This window comes from Cygnus atratus, chromosome 11 (assembly GCF_013377495.2).
Source record: "Cygnus atratus isolate AKBS03 ecotype Queensland, Australia chromosome 11, CAtr_DNAZoo_HiC_assembly, whole genome shotgun sequence".
Lineage (NCBI taxonomy): Eukaryota > Metazoa > Chordata > Aves > Anseriformes > Anatidae > Cygnus > Cygnus atratus.
In genome coordinates this window covers 2,839,620-2,853,497 of record NC_066372.1, presented here as the reverse complement: position 1 = coordinate 2,853,497, position 13,878 = coordinate 2,839,620, and the positions used below count along the sequence as shown (strand labels likewise).

General features: G+C 34.3%; 1 protein-coding gene across 2 annotated transcripts in view; it reads right to left on the bottom strand.

The window, feature by feature from the left end:
• UNC13C (unc-13 homolog C) overlaps window positions 1-13,375 on the bottom strand; it is a 164,487-nt gene extending 151,112 nt beyond the window's left edge. Inside the window, exon 1 of one of the 2 annotated variants that reach the window (XM_035553925.2) lies at window positions 10,408-13,375. In XM_035553925.2, coding sequence (XP_035409818.1) covers window positions 10,408-13,372 — 2,965 coding nt within the window. In that variant the 5' untranslated portion in view covers window positions 13,373-13,375. The remainder of the gene's footprint in view (window positions 1-10,407) is intronic. The other variant, XM_035553924.2, reaches the window with a different exon arrangement.
• Between the last annotated feature and the right edge of the window lie 503 nt (window positions 13,376-13,878).

Genomic DNA, 13,878 nt, shown 5'->3' with positions numbered 1-13,878 from the left:
CATACACAGAGAACCAAAGCAGGAGGTCAGCTTGGTGGAGATAAAAACTGCAGCTGTCTTTACTAACAAACTGGTTGGCAAATCTGAAAGAAGAAGACATGATTTAAAAACATCTCTGGTGTTTAGAAATTGAGTCCCATTAGACTTATAGTGGATCTTGTTTTCTGTCGTCTTCGAACAGCTACTAGATACTTCTACCCACTTCTTAAATTTACCTCTAAAAGAATAAATCATTGGTATGATGTTAATGTTTCTAAATTTTTGGTGATCTCAAACTAAAATCTATCTATCTAAAGACTTGGCTTTCTTGACACTCTCATACTTGTCACAGTGATGTTAGAGTAAAATGCAGAGTGCATTTTAAGCACACTATTCCAAATCCAAAACCCGGGGGAATGGTAAAACAAACTTTGTTTATAGAGGATTTCACTGAGATGTGCAGCTTGTTTTGCAGTAGCAGCATAGACAGAGGTGTCGGTAGGTCAGGGCGGGAAGAATAAATGACTTCTTGGGAAACAGATCACTGCCATCTTGGGCAACAAAGACTATGCATGCACTAGCAAATAGTTTATTGCCATAGGAGCAGACCAGAAGGTCAAAGAAGTAGGTGCTGAATACCAAAGTGTACACAACACAAATGTTCTAGGGGCATTTAGTTCAGACTTGTTCATCTTGGCATTGTGAGCAATGCTTGTTTTGGATCCACTGGTAAAAAAAAAAACAAATCCAAATCACACTCAGACCACCCAGTCAAACCAAATCTCCAATTGGAGATTTGCTTCCAAAGTGTAATCCTGTTGTAAAATAAAATGTTAATGGTGGCAAACCCACATATCATGTAATTATCCTACTGTTAAAGATAAAGAACTGTATGCACATCTATGTTTGAGAACAAAGGAGCAGAACATAAGGCCTGGGAAAGTCACATTCCATAGACTATGATATTGTTCATAGCTGCTGTTGGTAGTTTCTTCTCCTGTGGAATTGTATTCACTTTCTAGCTAAGGTGTAAGAAACTATCTAGAATAGTCTTAAGCTCTTTAAATATGACATTCAAAACCAGATATACTAGAAAACCTTATGACTAATTTCAAGACGGGCATTAGAGGATGAAAATGTGAGTAAATGTATAATCATCAACAGAATAAAAACCTGACATTCGCCATCGTTTACTGAGATAAGAAAAACCTGATTTTCTTCTGTTGATACAGAAACTGGTTTAACTAGTATGATTGAAGGAAAAGACTTGAAATACTTCAATGCTAATATGATTTTTGAACTTTTTTTTTAAATGACATTCTCTTATGTACACAAGATAAATGGATTAAAGATGAAATTGGTAGAAAATAATGTACAGTTGTATTGTGATATTTGGGAGTAATTCCAATTCATGGGGTAGAACTATCATGTGAGTTATTACACAATATCATATGGGTTAATTTTAGACAATGTTCTCATTAGCAAATTGGTTGAACAGAATTTCATATAGCTTGCAGAAAACATTGAATTGGAATCGGTTGCAAGTATTTGAAAGGATGGAGTTAGAATTCAAAATATTCCTCACATACTATTGCACTGCTTTGGCACTAGTCCTGTGAAAAGTTAGGCTTAATTTGGAACAATGGTGATTTAGGCCAAATATTAAAAAAACAGCAACTGCAGATATATGTTATAAATCACTAAAACAAGATATCCAGAAGTGTTGTAGAGACTTCCAATGAGTTAATAGAATGTATGAAACGGACTCATCTCATAGAAAGATGGATTAAAACTCCATGGTGTCTATCCTTCCACTCCTTCAGTTTACAGTTCAAAGAAATCAAGAACATGACACTGACAGAAATATGTGAGATATAAGTTGGTATAAAAAAAAAAAAAGAAAGAAAGAAAGACTACACATAGCTAAGTAGTTAGAGGCTTTTCTAATTTTTTTTTTCCCCATGATCTGGAAACTCAATCTGCTATGTTTTAGCCAGAAAATACTTGAAATAGCCTTAAATTTTATATTATAAAAAAGACCAACATGGCAGCGTATATTTCTCCCAATACATGAGAAAAATATTTACAATTTCCCATTATTTTTAACAAAAAATAAATCATACGGCTAAACACTTCTGGCATTGCTCACTTTCATCTGGTCCATTTACTCTCCAATTATTCCTTCATACCTGCTGTGACAAAAGGTGCACGATACAAGGGAATGAACTGCTGTTGAATTGTAGTTGAACTTCCTTCCTTTCGTATGTACAGTAATAGTATGATTTCTATTGACAAGCCTATACATGAGGATCACAAGAATACACTGCCTATGGTAGCTTAAAAAAAAAAAAGAATCAAAAAAAATGTGATGTATATGTTGCTCAGATCACTGTTAACAGCAAATTACCTAAAGATAAATAAGTGCTGCAAAATCACACAGGGATGTCAACTACTACTGCAAAGAACTAAACTTTTTTCTGCATACAGTGCACTATAAAAAAGACGAAAGAAAAATATGACAAGAAAAAGGTACGGATGTGAAAGTGTAAAATAGGAAACAGTGTTATGGATTCTTGTCTATAGAAAACCGTTAACACTATGTTATGAACATGGTGGGTTTTATTATTATTATTATTTTATTTTCTAGGAATAACGAGTGCTGCAGCAAGAGCACAAAAGAACTATCATGTCTCTCTTCTTATTATTCCGTCTTGGTAGATGTGCAGCTGATGGACAATTTCTTTGGTGAGGCTGCAATTGCATTGGTGATACTTTGATCCATACAACGGTTATGAATCTGCAATACCACTGGTAAATCTCTTGCTGCTGTTTGGTCTCTGTGATCAAGAAAACTCAGTTCTCAAAGACAAGAATCAAAATCATGTTCTGCCATATCACATGTCCAAGATTCTGGTGTAACATAAAGAAGTCCAACTAGTTTCATAAGTCAACTGCAGAGAAGCTACCAGCTTATCAGTCAGCAGCTTGCTATCTACTTGCTTAGTTGTTTCAGCGTTCAGCCATTTTTTTGTTTGTTTTTAATGTTTAAATTATACACCATACACTTCACCGTAGTATCAAGGACATTTGTGAACAGCTGTATCAGCAAAACAACATGGACCTGAAAACCTGAAAAACTTTCTCTTTACGCAGTTATTAATATGAAAATTAGTTTATTTTCAGTAGAATGTATAAGAATTTAACATAAGGCAAGTACAGGGAAAAAAAAACAAACTCTTAAAAATGCTGTTTATTAACAATATAAAAGTACAAGTGCCTGTATGTGTCTTTTTTTTCTTTTTTTTTTTTTTCTAGAGATACATATTTATCAATAAACTCTGCCTTTATTTTCAGATTTACCAAAACGTCTGCTCATGCAAGCCATCTTAAGGATACTCTCTACATATCAAGGAGGCACATATCACAGATAACAAAGTTTCATCACTTTTGGCAATAATTTTACATCAGATGAAAGTGGAAAGGCTTCAGATTTTTTCTACTATTCCTAGGCACATGGAGAAACAACTGTCTAGGTGCTCTACTGATCACCTGGCTCATGTGCATAATGGGAAAATTTGTCCCATGAAAGTAGTTAGAATCAACCTTCAGCAGCAAAACAGAGAATCTCTTTACCTTTGCACTTTACGGTAATATTCTGCTTTCCACAATAGATCAGAGACAAATTTGAGCATATTTGCTAACTCATGTTTTCCAAGACATTACATTTTTCAAAATCCACATCTAGGTATTTTTCAACCAGTTGTTTTAACAAGTTTCTTCTTATCCCAAAGCTGCTCTATAAAATAACGCAGTGATATTTTGCTTCTAAAATGCAGTGATTGACATACAAAGTTTAAATATTTTAGACAAAAATAAAAACTATTTCTTAATCTTGGTTATAAAATCTTAATTTGTGCTTATTTCCACAGCAGAATCAGAATAAATAAGTCCTTGGAAATGACATTTATCCTCAGGTTCTCTCTTAGCTCTAGAAAATTTACTTTAAATCTGTTCTCAAATACAAAAATTCTAAAGTTGATAGAAATAATGTTAAATAGTTTTCTGTACTTGTAAGGATTAGGGTAGCAGACCCTTCTTTGGTGAATGAAGTTAGCAGTTCTAATGAATTACTTATATTTCCAAAAAAATTTAATCCGTTAAACAGACTTTTTTTTTTGATTGAAGAACAAAATTCAGATATTTATATTAAACCTTACTGATTGAGAACCTCACTGTTTGTGTTTTTGTTTGTTTGTTCTATGTGTTTTATTGATGGTTAAAGAACAGATACAGCTATCCAAGAGAAAGTTAGCAAAATATTTTTTTTGGATTCCCAGACTAAGTGTAATTGCAACACATATTTTCCTGACATAATGCACACTGATTCAGTAGGGGTTATGATGCTAAACTACATTTTTCAACCTCAGTTTGGTTACTATCCTTTATTTCAAAGAGATGCATTATTACAATCCAAGGATTTCAGTTAAACATAAAGCCTGTAATTACAGAAGTAAATACAGTCTGCCATAAGAACACTGTTATATTTTCTTAAGGAGATATTAAACAGGTTTTTAAAGAATAGATTCCATAACTTGCTATAAATCTTGTTTCCTCAGTGCAATGAATCTATTCAAATCAAAAGCAAGTATATTAATTTCTTACCGAGCCTGTTTACATAGTACATCTGTTCCACTGTCACCACCTTCTGAAGTGAATGTGAAAGGGTATTTACACTGTTGAAAAGTCTCTGTAATCTACCTGCTTATATTGTTTACATATGAAGAGAACAATAGATGAATTTTTATGCTGAAGTATGTTATGATGAATTATGTTATGTTGAGTTATGTTCCCAAATACAGCTCTGTATACTTCACACTTCTGGTTACTTCTTTTTAGATCAACTATCTAAAAAGTTGATCAACACAGAGAACATACAATCAGCCCTTATGTTAATTCAGTTTTTCATCATTCCAGGTAAAAGGAATAAATCTATTAGGCATATGGTAGAAAATAAAAACAAAACATTTTCTTTTCTTCACTAATTACTTTTCTTTAACATTTTGAGACAAAATAGAAAACCTGAGTTTGGTACTGCTATTAGCTTTTATTAATATTAACTGAAAATATTCCTGTCTGTGCTATTCTTTCGTGATCATACAAAGACTACTTGCATTCATTCACTAAGATTTTTTTCCCACTTAGTCTATGCCTGATGTTAGAAAGTTGAGAAGAGGATATATTAAAAAAAAAAAAAAAAAAAAAGAATCACTGTTAATACACTGTTTAGTACAAAGTTGATGCTAAACTTGAAGGAAACTTGTAGCCATCCACAACTATGCTTTGTGCCTTCTAGAGGGGGCTTCTCAGAGGACTACAAACTCTACAAACTATTACTTTATTATGGCAACAGAAGACTAAGTAAAATGGGGAGAAACTACCATTATTGACAACCCTTTTTATAGTGCGGTATGAAAAAGATTGACTTGCATTAAGTTGTTCTTGCTGGTAAATCAATGAATTAACGTCTCCTTTTGGCATAAAACATGCTGATAAACAAGTTCTATTATCATTAATTACTGTAGCATTTTATATACCAAACCAGAATTCTGCCATCTCACTAGACAACCTTCCCCTACCCAATCTACACCAGCTTCCTAAGATTTTTTTTTTCCATAAGAATAGCATACAAAAACCGCAAATAATTAACTGTATTTTAATCAGTCAACAGTTACCTCAAGCAATCAAGAAATAAGATGGGACATACACCCACCTTTCATTCCTTTCTAAAAGCATTGCTCCTTGCTTAGAGACCACTTCCCAGCACATCTAATTTAGTTTGTCTGTAGGAAAATTCTTCAGTATTTAAAAAAAATCTCATCTTTCAACAGATTTCTATTTCCTCCCTTACAATCACCACCAACAAATATGCAGTGCTGTGACCAAGACAACTGTTTTGTTTATTGTTTCCACCTGAATGGGTATAAAATGACTGAACAATTGTAGATCGATTGATTTTCATCTGGAACACAGCACTGATCTTTTCAAGTCCAAATCTAAGATTCATATTCATACAACAAAACTGGTACAATGCAATTAAGTATAGTTATATATAGTTAACTAATAAATATATGTACCTACACAATATATGTACCTACACAAATATATTAAAAATACATGATGGAGGTAAGATTCAAAAGAAACAAAAGACAGTACTTTGAGACAAGGCTAGACTATTTTCTAAAGCTTATACTATTTGAGAAAATAACCTGATGCGTACAGTTCCAAAAACAGTTGCTAGAGAAAAAAAAAAAAAGTGGCTAAAAATGCTATCAAAATAAAGTATATCCTTGTTTCAAAACAGCATAGTGGGACTAGACAGAGTTTGGAATATATGTAAGTAATAATGTAAGTAATATATTGCTGACAACTTTCCTTAATCTGGATCACAATGAACACACTGCAACGGGTGTACAGTAATGCATTACTGGTTGGTTTGGTTTCAAAAGTTAGCATCACATTTTCCTCCTTCAGACTTATAAAAAACGATGTTTTTACTGATCCTGGTCTCTGAGAGTTCTGTTCTCCAGTCAGACACCACAAAATGTAATACAAATCTCTTCCTATAGAACAAGAAGGAAAGCACCTTTCATCCATTGTTTAACACAGATCCCATACCTGGCCCCTGTAACCTGACTTGCCACCGAGTGTGTGTATTCATAGAGTAAGATGAGTTCAGCTATCCTGAAACCATAGACAATCAAACAGGTTACTCTGTGGCAAAAACTCCAGACCAAAAGATTTTTAAAATCTTTCGGTCACCAAATGATCAGCAAAATCTTCTTCAACAAGATCATAAAGCTATTGATTGTAAACTATACTTCACAGATGGAAGTCTTTAATTATCATTAAAAGCAACTCACAAGAGTGCATGCACCTCTGGAAGCTTACCCAGAGTGATAGTTTCATCAGGGGAGAAACTTATTCTAAGGCACCTGCAAAAGATAAGGCAAACAAGATGGGCATGGAATGGAAGAAGCCAATAGGGCAAAATCTAGAAAGAGAGAAAGTAACAATTGAGGACTGGAACAATAAATAAGAGGGTAAAAGTCTTTCTTGATTATGAAACAAACCACCGACTAAAATTTCTCTATTTTTTTCTATAAAAGCCATCAGTCTTTCCATTCATATACATGTATCATTACAATGCCTCTATGTCCTTACAGAATCTTAAATCCAAGGATTACTTGTATATTGGTCATATCTCCACTCATCCACATATTCTATTACTCTCACTCCAGTGTCTCCAAAAACCTGATGTAATAAATAATACATAAGCAATCAGCCCATAGCATATTTTTTCTTTCCAACTAGAGAATAAGGTTATCCAGCAAGACTCTTTCACACTGATACATTATTTATGTACCAAAGATTCAATAACTTTACCTCATGTATTACTAGAATGAAAATAGCCGCATTTGATACTTTTCTTTTGTACTAGATTGGAGAAACAACACTACTGTATTATCTGGCCATATCTCTGATTGGCCAGATTGCTTACTACCCTTTCCTGCCTACACGGACAGATTAAACAATTCACTAAAAAATAGGTGATGCTTTGGTTATATAATTAATATGAATTCAGGGAACTTGACCTGCAGCAAGCACTTTTCCATGCACAGATAATAAAACAGAAAATGACTATAAATCAAAGTGGTAAGTGTCAGAAAGCCTTTCATAAAGAGTAATGTAAAATCTAAATCAGCTATTTGTCACTTTTCCTTAAAGATATTATTGCTCCTGCAAATTGCAAAGATATAATACCCCAAACTATTATTTGCTTAATTAATTTAGTATTCTCTAGACATGCATGAATCCACATGTAAAGAAGGGGGCCATAGTGTGAAAACTTAGAGGCTACAAAGTGTACAGTTTGTGTGTTTCGTAAAACTCCCTTAAGATCTTGCAAAATGTTTTGTATAACAAAACAAAATTTCTTTACAATTCAAGTAGTAAAACAAAGTTAAACATGTTGTCTTTTAGAGGACAAACTGACATTAAGAGGTACTTCTTCGAAGACTTCATACAAAGTGTTCCAAAAATTTATTATTATTTAAATCACAAAATAATTGAGGTTGTAAGGGACCTCTGAAGGTCAACTTGTCTAACAAACCTGCTCAAATAGAGTCACGAAAAATAGGTTGCCCAGGACCATGTCCAGAGAGCTTTTGAGCTCTCCTAGGGTGGAGATTTCATTTGTGGATCCCATCGTCTGTGAATAGACAGCCTATAAGTTATCCTGCTCACTGAAGGCAGAATCAAGAAAGATTTTACTGTAATAATGCTGCATGTCACTCAGCAGAAGGCAGAGTTCAAGTAATGTATTAATTTAGTAGATTAATACAGTTATGAGAAATATTTTGAGTGTTTTAAACATTTTAGTTTAAAGAATTCTTAGGTGTTCTGCAGACATTAAAAGGTAAAATATCACATTCATCCACTGGACGTAAAACATGAAAACTATGTTGCCAGGCATACTATAGGACCTGAAGGTACTTTTAACAAACCAATTAGTGACTAATGAGGCAAAGTATCTATGTGGAACACATCTCCTGCGTTGAGTGGAAAAAAAAAGTGTGAAGAGAAAACAGAACCGCTACTCAAAAATTAATGCATGCCATTGTCAGGATAATCTAAGAAGTACCGTTGTAGCTGTTTGTATGTAAATTCCCTTTAACCTTTTACTGTACACCCTTCTCTCTTTATTTCATTGAAAATGAATGTGGATGTCCTAGTATGACATCATCTAACCATGAAAACACTTTATGACCCGTAATCTACATCTAACAATGCACTTTCATAAACTAGACTTTGGTTGGCTTATTTGTAATTATAGTATAAGAAACGTGTTAGTAGTTCAGAAGAAAAAAGAATGTCTATGGACTAAGAGACCGAAAGATGTTTTTTACCTGCTGGATTAAAGGAATTTAAAAGGACTGATCACATGAGATGTAACTTCATAATTTTCATTTTCTAGTTACAGTATGTTATCTGATAACATATACTACGACACAGACTTCAAATGTTTGAAGCAACATGCACTAGCTTGCATTTTTCCTGTGTGCTTTCTTTGATTAGATCCTCAGATATTTATGTTCCTGTTGTAGAACAGTGACTAGGTACAAAGGCTGTTCCCCCTACCCCACAATACCTCATAAAATTAATGAAAAATCAAAGAAAATACTAGCTATTGCTAGCTGATTTTTCATATATACATCATCTAGTGTCTAACACAGCACTGTAGAAATATATCTGCAAAACACAAATCTACAACCTAGTGTCATTATCTGAACTTAAAAATAAAATTTAATACAGACTATCATATTAACAATTGTTTGCGGAACACACTTTCAATTTGACTATAAGTTTATTATAAAAGTGCTTGTCCATGTACAAAAGAAACAGAAACCTCATAGTAGCTCAAGATTTGGACACTAATTACTACTAATACATTCTTTAGCTAAAGGCACAATTCTTCATCTTTAAAATGAATGTATCTGATGATTATTTTTGCAATGTAGATAAAGAAAGCAAAGATTCAGTCAAGGTGACAATTACCATCTGGCTAGGTATGGTAATTATGTGATCTCAATTAAGAACACAAGCAATTTTATTACTTTAAAATTACAGTGTAGATTAATATTGAAAATCACTATTTTTGTGTATTACTAGAGATTTTAACATATGTATATGATTGCCTGCTTTGAAGTCTGCTAATACAGGAGTCCTTTCTTCCCCCACCTCCTTATACATAGATGTTACCCCTTACACTACCTTCCTATTTCCCCTGCCCCATTTATTTATTTATTTATTTACATTGAGGACTGACCACTCATTTAAAGGCTTATTGTCAGTACAGCTAAGGACAGAATTTAAATCAGTTTAGACTTGCACTCTCACAAATCTGTAATAAGTTATGGGTTGCATACAGGATGCAGAACACTGCTTATCAGGATGAATATAGAATCAATCATGCCTTGGAAACTGTTAAAGGGAACACTAGTATCTGAACATTCTGCATTGCTCGTGTGATTACAAGTATACCAAGGAAACTAACTCACTGTTTAGTTCTTTTTAATAAGATTTTACCTCTTGCAAAATTTAATTTTCAAGTAATAAATTCGAAGCACTACAATTGCTTGTAAACTTCTATTTAGACATATCCAGAAAATTCCTTCAAAACACTTGTAAAATTTTAGCCTTTTGATTTCCATGGGACTATTTCACCCTATGAACAAACCCAGAAATAAGCAGACTTTCTGTCACCAAATTCAAAGGAAGCAGGACCAGACAGAAATTAAGGTATTGTTTCTGATCCTGAGAACAATGTTTTGCTTAAAAGACAATATTAAAAAAATAAAATAAAATTACCTCCAGAAAGGATCTTCTCTTCCAAGTCATTCATTCGTTTCTTGTATGCTTTTAAAGCAGCTTCTTTGAATGACGGTCGTATTATTTTCTTCTTTGGAGTTTCAGTAAACATCTCTGGGACATTCTGATTTTCATCTTCCTTTACTTCTATATGAGCAGCCATGCCAGTTTCAACTTCCAATATCTCTTCACTGACTAAACTGTCAAACTGTCCATCATATTGCTCCTCTGGAAGTACTGCATAAGGAGTTCCGCATGAAAGCTGTCCCAGTTCATATTCTTGTACCTGCTCACTCGTTTCACTACTATTATTTCTATTTTGTAGTTTAGCAAGGACTTGTTCCATTACTTCAACATAGTCTGTTTCATTCTCACCAGGTGGTTCAATTAAGTCTTCCTCATACTCTGCTTTATAGTAATAAGGCTCAGCATAAACATCAGAATCAAGTGTTGTGCTTGATTCATTTGCAGTAGACTGAGATAAAGTCCTAAACCTTCCCATGAAAGATGATCCGCTGTCTTCGTACCCACTTAAACTTTGTGTACTTTTATTCCAGACTACTTCTAATGCTGACTTAGCACGTTGAAGTGTAGATCCAAGTTTAGGAAAGCTGAAAGTCTTATCAGAAAGGTCTATGCTTAATCGGCTATGCCATGATTTAGGAGGTGCTTCTTCTGAGTCATCACTTGGTAGTTCACTCTGACTTCGGTACATCATAGGCAATCTGTTTTGATTCTGATAAGAGGAGTTAGAATTTGTTTCCTGATAATCATCATATTGACCAGTCCACTGACTTTGTGATTCACTGTCAAGGCCCGGACATGATGGAGAAGTTCCATCAAGGGTAAAATCATAGCTTTCAGTGTCATACTGGAGATCAGAACTTTGACGCTTTCCAAAATCTGTCTGTTGATCTGAAGGACTGCTCATGTCATACACAAAACCCTCTTGGGTGGATGAGTCTAGGCCCAAATCTGCCCCTTGTTCCAACTGATTCCAGTCTTTCCATAGTGAAAGATCATCATGTAAAGAAAGCTGAGAATCGCTATAATGGCTTCTGTCTCTAGACGCACACATTATTCCATTGCTTACTCCACTGTCAACATATTCTGTGTTCTCTACTTCATTTTGTTCTGGGTCCTGTTGGGTATCTTGGACAAAAGTCTGTTCCTGGGAACTGCCATACCAGTTGGCAGAATCTTCTTGCCTTCGCTGCCAAAGTTCTCGATCTGAGGAAGACAACAGTGAACTGCCATTCGTTTTGTTAAAATACTGATTTTCTGAAAAATCCTCAGAGTAGGACTGACACAGTTTTGAGAAATCAGACTCTGAACGGCTAAGTTTTGGTGTTGCAAAGTCATTCTGCAAATGCCATAGAGGAGTCATGTCTGAATAATAGGCCTTTGGTTGCTTTTCCATGTTGTCAAATTCTGGTGACTGATTGTCATAATTTCTTCTGTTTGCAAAGGTATTATTATCACCAGTTCTGTTAAGGTCTTTAGTATCTGGGGACTCAGTACTCCCCTTTGTCGTGCCTGCTTTTATTTGAAGTGCTGATTTAGATAACTTTGCGCAACTGTTCTTGTTTATATCTGATTCCAAGTCTTTATCACTGTCAGGCGACTCCCAATCATGCATTTTAGTTTTTGTCTCCATTGTTAAAAGCTTTATATCCATACTCTCATATGTCTGTGAAGAAGGCATTCCTCTTTCTTTTTTATCTTTTATGTCATGGGAAAAAATGTCTGTAGAAATTCCAATGCCACTTCCCTTAAGTTTATAAGACTTTTTTAAAATCAAATCTCTCTGTTGTGATGACTCAAAGTAAACAAGAACAGGTCTTGGCTTTGCATTTGGACAGTCTCTTTGTTGCCCCAGTCTTTGGGCAAACTCAATTTTAATAGTGCTTTGTGCCTCTGAGAACCCCATTTTATCTATTAATATTTTGTAAACTATGTTTTCAGTTTTTTCAAGCCTTTCTTCAGGCACATTTAGAAACCTAAGACTTGCTTTGTTTCCCGGATGGCCTATCTGCTTAATGTAGTCATGTATGTCTCGAGTTTCTCTTCTGGACTGTACAAATCCAGTTCTCAATTGTTCAATTTCATTTTGTACCACTTCCACACTACTAGAAATTTCATCAATTGATTGTTTCAGGGCATTTACATGCCCTCTTAATTCAGAAAGTTCAGTTTCAATTTGACTTATTCCCTGAAGTTCTTTAAAGATCATTTCCATAACATCATGGGTTTGACTAATACAACCTGTTGAACTGAAGCCAGGTTCAAGGGTATTTGATTTCTGGTGATGACCAGTTCTGTCTAGAGATTTACTTCTTAAGCCCCATGTTTTCTTCCATGTACTTAGTTCTGAGTCTGATGAGACACATTCTTGGCTCTTCTTCCATTTCCTTAGTTTTCGCAAAGCTCCCAGCTTTAGTGTGTGTAAAGTGCGTTCTCCATCAGAACTTCCATCAGATGGTGCAAGGCTGCTTAAACTCTTTCTGTTGCGTCCCACAGGCATTGTGTGTGATAAATACTTGTTTTTCTTGCTGTTAGTTCTTACTTCACTTAATGATTCAGAATACGAACTATCATTTGAAGACAGATCTTGAACTATATCTTCATTGTTATTGTTTGTTACAAAAATAGGCTTTTGCAGTCCATTGGCAATAGCAACTCTGTAACTGAATGTTGGAGAAAGTGAAAATTCTCTGTTACTTTCCTCTTCTTCAGTTGATAAGTTGCGAGCAGATGGACACTTGGCAATCTTTTTAACAGTGCTTTTTAAAGCAGTTGAAAATTTTGGATTCTTTATTTGTCCAATCTGAGTTAAGTCTTGATCCTTTTTGCTCTGACAACTCTGTTTCCTTTTTGTACTATTTCCCAATTTCTTTGTAAACATTCCTTTGCAAATCTTATATATATAAGATGAGATCAGGCTCTTTAGATGGGCAGAAACCATGGAGTGTAATTTATATTAACCTGTTTCCACAAAACACAATTTTTGCTCCAGACAAATATTTGTATCTCCAACAGGATCATCAGCCAATATTTAATCAACAGAGACTCTAGATATGTAAACTAGTGATGCTCTGGTAGCATTTGACAGGAAAAAACAACCAACCAACCAGACAACAACAACAAAAATACAACTAAGAATGCCACATCTGCTTGTTATAAACCAAATCCTGAAGGTCTTTTGTATGTCTTGTAAAATCTCACTCTCTTGCGCATGGCTTCTTGAAGTGTCTAAAAAGGAGGGAATGATGTTACTATTGCTGCCAAACAGTGTTTAACAATACTAATGTTATGTTAGTTGTGTTACAATGGACGTACTTATTTATACTTTCCTCATTCTTGTCCGAACAGAACTTTTTAAAATTATTGAAGCTCAAAGTAGTTCTGGACAAATACTTTTAAAAATAAAAGAATTAGATACATTCACAAACATTAACATAGTACAGTGAC